General features: G+C 40.5%; 1 protein-coding gene across 1 annotated transcript in view; it reads right to left on the reverse strand.

The window, feature by feature from the left end:
* nckap1 (NCK-associated protein 1) overlaps positions 1-10,000 on the reverse strand; it is a 25,047-nt gene that overhangs the window by 6,919 nt on the left and 8,128 nt on the right. The window contains exons 10-12 of the mRNA XM_079695356.1: positions 8,389-8,495; positions 4,460-4,592; positions 4,189-4,270 (exon numbers count right to left, since the gene is read on the reverse strand). Coding sequence (XP_079551482.1) covers positions 4,189-4,270; positions 4,460-4,592; positions 8,389-8,495 — 322 coding nt within the window. The remainder of the gene's footprint in view (positions 1-4,188; positions 4,271-4,459; positions 4,593-8,388; positions 8,496-10,000) is intronic.

Below are 10,000 nucleotides of genomic sequence, written 5' to 3' on the forward strand. Positions count from 1 at the left end.
CACACATCTAACCTCTCAGTCACACATCTAACCTCTCAGTCACTCATCTAACCTCTCAGTCACACATCTAACCTCTCAGTCACTCATCTAACCTCTCAGTCTCTCATCTAACCTCTCAGTCACACATCTAACCTCTCAGTCTCTCATCTAACCTCTCAGTCACTCATCTAACCTCTCAGTCTCTCATCTAACCTCTCAGTCTCTCATCTAACCTCTCAGTCTCTCATCTAACCTCTCAGTCTCTCATCTAACCTCTCATCTAACCTCTCAGTCTCTCATCTAACCTCTCAGTCTCTCATCTAACCTCTGAGTCACTCATCTAACCTCTCAGTCACTCATCTAACCTCTCAGTCTCTCTCATCTAACCTCTCAGTCTCTCTCATCTAACCTCTCAGTCACTCATCTAACCTCTCAGTCTCTCATCTAACCTCTCAGTCTCTCATCTAACCTCTCAGTCTCTCATCTAACCTCTCAGTCACTCATCTAACCTCTCAGTCTCTCATCTAACCTCTCAGTCACTCATCTAACCTCTCAGTCTCTCATCTAACCTCTCAGTCACTCATCTAACCTCTCAGTCACACATCTAACCTCTCAGTCACTCATCTAACCTCTCAGTCTCTCATCTAACCTCTCAGTCTCTCATCTAACCTCTCAGTCTCTCATCTAACCTCTCAGTCACTCATCTAACCTCTCAGTCTCTCATCTAACCTCTCATCTAACCTCTCAGTCACTCATCTAACCTCTCAGTCACTCATCTAACCTCTCAGTCTCTCATCTAACCTCTCATCTAACCTCTCAGTCTCTCATCTAACCTCTCAGTCACTCATCTAACCTCTCAGTCTCTCTCATCTAACCTCTCAGTCTCTCTCATCTAACCTCTCAGTCACTCATCTAACCTCTCAGTCTCTCATCTAACCTCTCAGTCTCTCATCTAACCTCTCAGTCTCTCATCTAACCTCTCAGTCACTCATCTAACCTCTCAGTCTCTCATCTAACCTCTCAGTCACTCATCTAACCTCTCAGTCTCTCATCTAACCTCTCAGTCACTCATCTAACCTCTCAGTCACACATCTAACCTCTCAGTCACTCATCTAACCTCTCAGTCTCTCATCTAACCTCTCAGTCTCTCATCTAACCTCTCAGTCTCTCATCTAACCTCTCAGTCACACATCTAACCTCTCAGTCTCTCATCTAACCTCTCAGTCACTCATCTAACCTCTCAGTCTCTCATCTAACCTCTCAGTCTCTCATCTAACCTCTCAGTCTCTCATCTAACCTCTCAGTCTCTCATCTAACCTCTCATCTAACCTCTCAGTCACTCATCTAACCTCTCAGTCTCTCATCTAACCTCTCAGTCTCTCATCTAACCTCTGAGTCACTCATCTAACCTCTCAGTCACTCATCTAACCTCTCAGTCACTCATCTAACCTCTCAGTCTCTCTCATCTAACCTCTCAGTCTCTCTCATCTAACCTCTCAGTCACTCATCTAACCTCTCAGTCTCTCATCTAACCTCTCAGTCTCTCATCTAACCTCTCAGTCTCTCATCTAACCTCTCAGTCACTCATCTAACCTCTCAGTCTCTCATCTAACCTCTCAGTCACTCATCTAACCTCTCAGTCTCTCATCTAACCTCTCAGTCTCTCATCTAACCTCTCAGTCTCTCATCTAACCTCTCAGTCTCTCATCTAACCTCTCAGTCTCTCATCTAACCTCTCAGTCTCTCTCATCTAACCTCTCAGTCTCTCTCATCTAACCTCTCAGTCTCTCATCTAACCTCTCAGTCACTCATCTAACCTCTCAGTCACTCATCTAACCTCTCAGTCACTCATCTAACCTCTCAGTCTCTCATCTAACCTCTCAGTCACTCATCTAACCTCTCAGTCTCTCATCTAACCTCTCAGTCTCTCATCTAACCTCTCAGTCTCTCATCTAACCTCTCAGTCTCTCTCATCTAACCTCTCAGTCTCTCTCATCTAACCTCTCAGTCTCTCATCTAACCTCTCAGTCACTCATCTAACCTCTCAGTCACTCATCTAACCTCTCAGTCACTCATCTAACCTCTCAGTCTCTCATCTAACCTCTCAGTCACTCATCTAACCTCTCAGTCACTCATCTAACCTCTCAGTCACTCATCTAACCTCTCAGTCACTCATCTAACCTCTCAGTCTCTCATCTAACCTCTCAGTCACTCATCTAACCTCTCAGTCTCTCATCTAACCTCTCAGTCTCTCATCTAACCTCTCAGTCTCTCTCATCTAACCTCTCAGTCTCTCATCTAACCTCTGAGTCTCTCATCTAACCTCTCAGTCTCTCTCATCTAACCTCTCAGTCTCTCTCATCTAACCTCTCAGTCACTCATCTAACCTCTCAGTCACTCATCTAACCTCTCAGTCACTCTCTGACTCTCAGTCACTCATCTAACCTCTCAGTCACTCATCTAACCTCTCAGTCTCTCATCTAACCTCTCAGTCTCTCATCTAACCTCTCAGTCTCTCATCTAACCTCTCAGTCACTCATCTAACCTCTCAGTCTCTCATCTAACCTCTCAGTCACTCATCTAACCTCTCAGTCTCTCATCTAACCTCTCAGTCTCTCATCTAACCTCTCAGTCTCTCATCTAACCTCTCAGTCACTCATCTAACCTCTCAGTCTCTCTCATCTAACCTCTCAGTCTCTCATCTAACCTCTCAGTCACTCTCTGACTCTCAGTCACTCATCTAACCTCTCAGTCACTCATCTAACCTCTCAGTCACTCTCTGACTCTCAGTCACTCATCTAACCTCTCAGTCACTCATCTAACCTCTCAGTCTCTCATCTAACCTCTCAGTCTCTCATCTAACCTCTCAGTCTCTCATCTAACCTCTCAGTCACTCATCTAACCTCTCAGTCACTCATCTAACCTCTCAGTCTCTCATCTAACCTCTCAGTCTCTCATCTAACCTCTCAGTCTCTCATCTAACCTCTCAGTCACTCATCTAACCTCTCAGTCACTCTCTGACTCTCAGTCACTCATCTAACCTCTCAGTCACTCATCTAACCTCTCAGTCTCTCATCTAACCTCTCAGTCTCTCATCTAACCTCTCAGTCACTCATCTAACCTCTCAGTCTCTCATCTAACCTCTCAGTCTCTCATCTAACCTCTGAGTCACTCTCATCTAACCTCTCAGTCTCTCTCATCTAACCTCTCAGTCTCTCTCATCTAACCTCTCAGTCACTCATCTAACCTCTCAGTCACTCATCTAACCTCTCAGTCACTCTCTGACTCTCAGTCACTCATCTAACCTCTCAGTCACTCATCTAACCTCTCAGTCTCTCATCTAACCTCTCAGTCACTCATCTAACCTCTCAGTCACTCATCTAACCTCTCAGTCTCTCATCTAACCTCTCAGTCACTCATCTAACCTCTCAGTCTCTCATCTAACCTCTCAGTCACTCATCTAACCTCTCAGTCTCTCTCATCTAACCTCTCAGTCACTCATCTAACCTCTCAGTCTCTCATCTAACCTCTCAGTCTCTCATCTAACCTCTCAGTCTCTCATCTAACCTCTCAGTCTCTCATCTAACCTCTGAGTCACTCTCATCTAACCTCTCAGTCTCTCATCTAACCTCTCAGTCACTCATCTAACCTCTCAGTCTCTCTCATCTAACCTCTCAGTCACTCATCTAACCTCTCAGTCTCTCATCTAACCTCTCAGTCTCTCTCATCTAACCTCTCAGTCACTCATCTAACCTCTCAGTCTCTCATCTAACCTCTCAGTCACTCATCTAACCTCTCAGTCTCTCATCTAACCTCTCAGTCTCTCATCTAACCTCTCAGTCTCTCTCATCTAACCTCTCAGTCTCTCATCTAACCTCTCAGTCTCTCATCTAACCTCTCAGTCTCAGTCTCTCATCTAACCTCTCAGTCTCTCATCTAACCTCTCAGTCTCTCATCTAACCTCTCAGTCACTCATCTAACCTCTCAGTCTCTCATCTAACCTCTCAGTCACTCATCTAACCTCTCAGTCTCAGTCTCTCATCTAACCTCTCAGTCTCTCATCTAACCTCTCAGTCTCTCATCTAACCTCTCAGTCACACGCTGACTCTCACATTAAACTATATATCACACACACTTAACTCAGTCTCACACACACACCTTACACACATGAACTAAATGAAAGAAACATGATAAGAAGTGACGTTTCACCTTGCTTGACGCTGAGGGAGGTCATCGTGTTTACGAATGAAGACATGATGATGGACTCGTCCTCTGGACACACCGACAGGTTCTGAAACAGAAGGTAGGAAACTGGTTACAGAGACAGGTGCATTATGGGAAAATGGATGGAGTGTTCAACAGACGCCCAAACGTGGCCTTTTATCTGCTTTGGCTTCAACATCAGAATCAGGTTCATCACCAGGTAGCTCGACACCTACGAGGAGTTTGAAAACAAAGATGAATGCCAGTGTGTCCGTACCTGCACCAGCTCGTTCAGCACCACGGCGTCGAAGCCGGACAGATACTGGACGTAGTATCTCTGCATCACCGGGCCGTACTTCCTGACGTGAGCTCGGAGCTCCTCCATGTAGAAGATCAGCTCAGCTATGTGTCTGCAGAACACACACACACACACACACACACACACACACACACACACACACACACACACACACACACACACACACACACACACACACACACACACACACACACACACACACACACACACACACACACACACACACACACACACACACACACACACACACACACACACACACACACACACACACACACACACACACACACACACACACACACACACACACACACACACACACACACACACACACACACACACACACACACACAATGAGACTTTGAAGAACCAGGGAGATGCTGCCTTCAGGGTCCTCTGCAGGATTCTATAAGCACCCCTTAGTTTGTTTGTTTTATGTTTGTGTGCATGTGTGTGTGTGTGTGTACATGTTTGTGTTTATGTGCATGTGTTTGTGTACATGTTTGTGTTTATGTGCATGTGTTTGTGTACTTGTTTGTGTGTGTGTGCATGTGTTTGTGTACATGTTTGTGTTTATGTGCATGTGTTTGTGTACTTGTTTGTGTTTATGTGCATGTGTTTGTGTACATGTTTGTGTTTATGTGCATGTGTTTGTGTACTTGTTTGTGTGTGTGTGCATGTGTTTGTGTACTTGTTTGTGTGTGTGTGCATGTGTTTGTGTACATGTTTGTGTTTATGTGCATGTGTTTGTGTACTTGTTTGTGTTTATGTGCATGTGTTTGTGTACTTGTTTGTGTTTATGTGCATGTGTTTGTGTACTTGTTTGTGTTTGTGTGCATGTGTTTGTGTACTTGTTTGTGTGTGTGTGCATGTGTTTGTGTACTTGTTTGTGTTTATGTGCATGTGTGCTTGTTTGTGTGTGTGTGCATGTGTTTGTGTACTTGTTTGTGTTTGTGTGCATGTGTGTGTACTTGTTTGTGTTTATGTGCATGTGTTTGTGTACTTGTTTGTGTTTATGTGCATGTGTTTGTGTACTTGTTTGTGTTTGTGTGCATGTGTTTGTGTACTTGTTTGTGTGTGTGTGCATGTGTTTGTGTACTTGTTTGTGTTTATGTGCATGTGTGCTTGTTTGTGTGTGTGTGCATGTGTTTGTGTACTTGTTTGTGTTTATGTGCATGTGTTTGTGTACTTGTTTGTGTTTGTGTGCATGTGTGTGTACTTGTTTGTGTTTATGTGCATGTGTTTGTGTACTTGTTTGTGTTTATGTGCATGTGTTTGCGTACTTGTTTGTGTTTATGTGCATGTGTTTGCGTACTTGTTTGTGTTTATGTGCATGTGTTTGTGTACTTGTTTGTGTTTATGTGCATGTGTTTGTGTACTTGTTTGTGTTTATGTGCATGTGTTTGTGTACTTGTTTGTGTTTATGTGCATGTGTTTGTGTACTTGTTTGTGTTTATGTGCATGTGTTTGCGTATTTGTTTGTGTTTATGTGCATGTGTTTGTGTACTTGTTTGTGTGTGTGTGCATGTGTTTGTGTACTTGTTTGTGTTTATGTGCATGTGTTTGTGTACTTGTTTGTGTTTATGTGCATGTGTTTGTGTACTTGTTTGTGTTTATGTGCATGTGTTTGCGTACTTGTTTGTGTTTATGTGCATGTGTGTGTACTTGTTTGTGTTTATGTGCATGTGTTTGTGTACTTGTTTGTGTTTGTGTGCATGTGTTTGTGTACTTGTTTGTGTTTATGTGCATGTGTTTGTGTACTTGTTTATGTGCATGTGTTTGCGTACTTGTTTGTGTTTATGTGCATGTGTGTGTACTTGTTTGTGTTTATGTGCATGTGTACATGTTTGTGTTTATGTGCATGTGTTTGTGTACTTGTTTGTGTTTGTGTGCATGTGTTTGCGTACTTGTTTGTGTTTATGTGCATGTGTTTGTGTACATGTTTGTGTTTATGTGCATGTGTTTGTGTACTTGTTTGTGTTTATGTGCATGTGTTTGTGTACATGTTTGTGTTTATGTGCATGTGTTTGTGTACTTGTTTGTGTGTGTGTGCATGTGTTTGTGTACATGTTTGTGTTTATGTGCATGTGTTTGTGTACTTGTTTGTGTTTATGTGCATGTGTTTGTGTACATGTTTGTGTTTATGTGCATGTGTTTGTGTACTTGTTTGTGTGTGTGTGCATGTGTTTGTGTACTTGTTTGTGTTTATGTGCATGTGTTTGTGTACTTGTTTGTGTTTATGTGCATGTGTTTGTGTACATGTTTGTGTGTGTGTGCATGTGTTTGTGTACTTGTTTGTGTGTGTGTGCATGTGTTTGTGTACATGTTTGTGTTTATGTGCATGTGTTTGTGTACTTGTTTGTGTTTATGTGCATGTGTTTGTGTACATGTTTGTGTTTATGTGCATGTGTTTGTGTACTTGTTTGTGTTTATGTGCATGTGTTTGTGTACTTGTTTGTGTGTGTGTGCATGTGTTTGTGTACTTGTTTGTGTTTATGTGCATGTGTGTGTGTGCTTGTTTGTGTGTGTGTGCATGTGTTTGTGTACTTGTTTGTGTTTATGTGCATGTGTGTGTGTACTTGTTTGTGTTTATGTGCATGTGTTTGTGTACTTGTTTGTGTTTGTGTACTTGTTTGTGTTTATGTGCATGTGTTTGTGTACTTGTTTTTGTGTGTGTGCATGTGTTTGTGTACTTGTTTGTGTTTGTGTGCATGTGTTTGTGTACTTGTTTGTGTTTATGTGCATGTGTTTGTGTACTTGTTTGTGTTTATGTGCATGTGTTTGTGTACTTGTTTGTGTTTATGTGCATGTGTTTGTGTACTTGTTTGTGTTTGTGTGCATGTGTTGGTGTACTTGTTTGTGTTTATGTGCATGTGTTTGTGTACTTGTTTGTGTGTGTGTGCATGTGTTTGTGTACTTGTTTGTGTGTGTGTGCATGTGTTTGTGTACTTGTTTGTGTTTGTGTGCATGTGTGTGTACTTGTTTGTGTTTACGTGCATGTGTTTGTGTACTTGTTTGTGTTTATGTGCATGTGTTTGCGTACTTGTTTGTGTTTATGTGCATGTGTTTGCGTACTTGTTTGTGTTTATGTGCATGTGTTTGTGTACTTGTTTGTGTTTATGTGCATGTGTTTGTGTACTTGTTTGTGTTTATGTGCATGTGTTTGTGTACTTGTTTGTGTTTATGCGCATGTGTTTGCGTACTTGTTTGTGTTTATGTGCATGTGTTTGCGTACTTGTTTGTGTTTATGTGCATGTGTTTGTGTACTTGTTTGTGTTTATGCGCATGTGTTTGCGTACTTGTTTGTGTTTATGTGCATGTGTTTGCGTACTTGTTTGTGTTTATGTGCATGTGTTTGCGTATTTGTTTGTGTTTATGTGCATGTGTTTGTGTACTTGTTTGTGTGTGTGTGCATGTGTTTGTGTACTTGTTTGTGTTTATGTGCATGTGTTTGTGTACTTGTTTGTGTTTATGTGCATGTGTTTGTGTACTTGTTTGTGTTTATGTGCATGTGTTTGCGTACTTGTTTGTGTTTATGTGCATGTGTGTGTACTTGTTTGTGTTTATGTGCATGTGTTTGTGTACTTGTTTGTGTTTGTGTGCATGTGTTTGTGTACTTGTTTGTGTTTATGTGCATGTGTTTGTGTACTTGTTTATGTGCATGTGTTTGCGTACTTGTTTGTGTTTATGTGCATGTGTTTGCGTACTTGTTTGTGTTTATGTGCATGTGTACATGTTTGTGTTTATGTGCATGTGTTTGTGTACTTGTTTGTGTTTGTGTGCATGTGTTTGCGTACTTGTTTGTGTTTATGTGCATGTGTTTGTGTACATGTTTGTGTTTATGTGCATGTGTTTGTGTACTTGTTTATGTGCATGTGTTTGCATACTTGTCGATGAAGTCGTCGGTGCTTTTCTTCTGGATGTTGTCGGCGTGTCGCAGAAGCCAGATGATCTCGTCTCGAGCGAACGATAACGCCATGAACACGAACAACGCCTGGCGGGAGAAACAGGAGATATGGAGGGAAATGGAAATGTGAAAAACTCATCAAGATAAATGATTCTGAGAGAAATCAGCAAGAGCTTCTGGAAGCTGTCTCTGAACCAAGCAGAGGAAGAGTGTTCAGAATTCATGAGCACTCCATCTGGCCAGAGGAACTACTGGGCTCTGAAAAAGAGAAACATCTGGGAAATATATGGAGATTTATTCAAGGAGGTACGCAGGACGCTCTAAAGAGGTGAGGCCTCAGGAAGAGAAATGTAAGAAGCTCTGTTGGCGGTGTTACACTCAGCCCATGTGACTCCCAAAGGGTTATTTCTTTCATCAACGGAAATTAAATTCCTCTCAAATCTGGAGAACTCCTTCTTTTCTCTCCTTTGTATCCCATTCAAGTCAGATCCTTGGTGTTTGGGACTTTCAAAAGAAGGCATTTATTTACAAGAACTATTTCCTGACGTTTTATTCACCAAAATCTGAGAGAAAAGTCTAGACCTGAAAATCATTTCAGAAATCCGAATTCTGCGATAAGTCAAAAATTAGAAGATATATTTCACATTTTTTTCTGAAAATCACGAGTTTCATCTCAGCTTTTGGGAAAAGTAAAAATCTGAGAACAAAATTCAAAACCAAGAAAAAATGTCAATATCTGAAAAAAATATCTGAAAAAAATGCTTTTAACAGAAATCTGGGAACAAAGTCAAACGGGTGGAAAGAAACAGATTTAAATATGTATTTCTACATTGTGTGTTACACAATTATGCGTTTTTCAGAAAATCTCCAAATTCAGACTCTATTTGGAAACTCAAGCTTTCTACCAAAATTCAATGTCCTTCCTTCAATTCATTTTTTTTTTGGAAAATCTCAAAATTCAGATTTGGTTTGAAAATGTCACAATTCTGACTTCTTCAGATAATCTAAACAATTCTGACTTTCCCCCAAAATTCGGACTTTCCCCCCAAAATTCAGTTTTTTTTCTGTAAATACAGTTTTTTTTTTTTTAAATACTGTATTTCTTTTCAAATCTGACTTTTCAAAAAATTCTGTATTTGTACTTTTGTTCTAATATTCTGTATTTTTTCTAATATTCTGACTTGTTTCTAATATTCTGTATTTTTTTCTAATATTCTGTATTTTTTCTAATATTCTGACTTGTTTCTAATATTCTGTATTTTTTCTAATATTCCGTATTTGTTCTAATATTCTGACTTTTTTCTAATATTCCGTATTTGTTCTAATATTCTGTATTTGTTCTAATATTCTGACTTGTTTCTAATATTCCGTATTTGTTCTAATATTCTGACTTGTTTCTAATATTCTGTATTTGTTCTAATATTCTGACTTGTTTCTAATATTCTGTATTTGTTCTAATATTCCGTATTTGTTCTAATATTCTGACTTGTTTCTAATATTCTGTATTTGTTCTAATATTCTGACTTGTTTCTAATATTCTGTATTTGTTCTAATATTCCGTATTTGTTCTAATATTCTGACTTGTTTCTAAT

Source organism: Notothenia rossii (genome assembly GCF_949606895.1).
Source record: "Notothenia rossii genome assembly, contig: scaffold_392, whole genome shotgun sequence".
Taxonomy (NCBI): domain Eukaryota; kingdom Metazoa; phylum Chordata; class Actinopteri; order Perciformes; family Nototheniidae; genus Notothenia; species Notothenia rossii.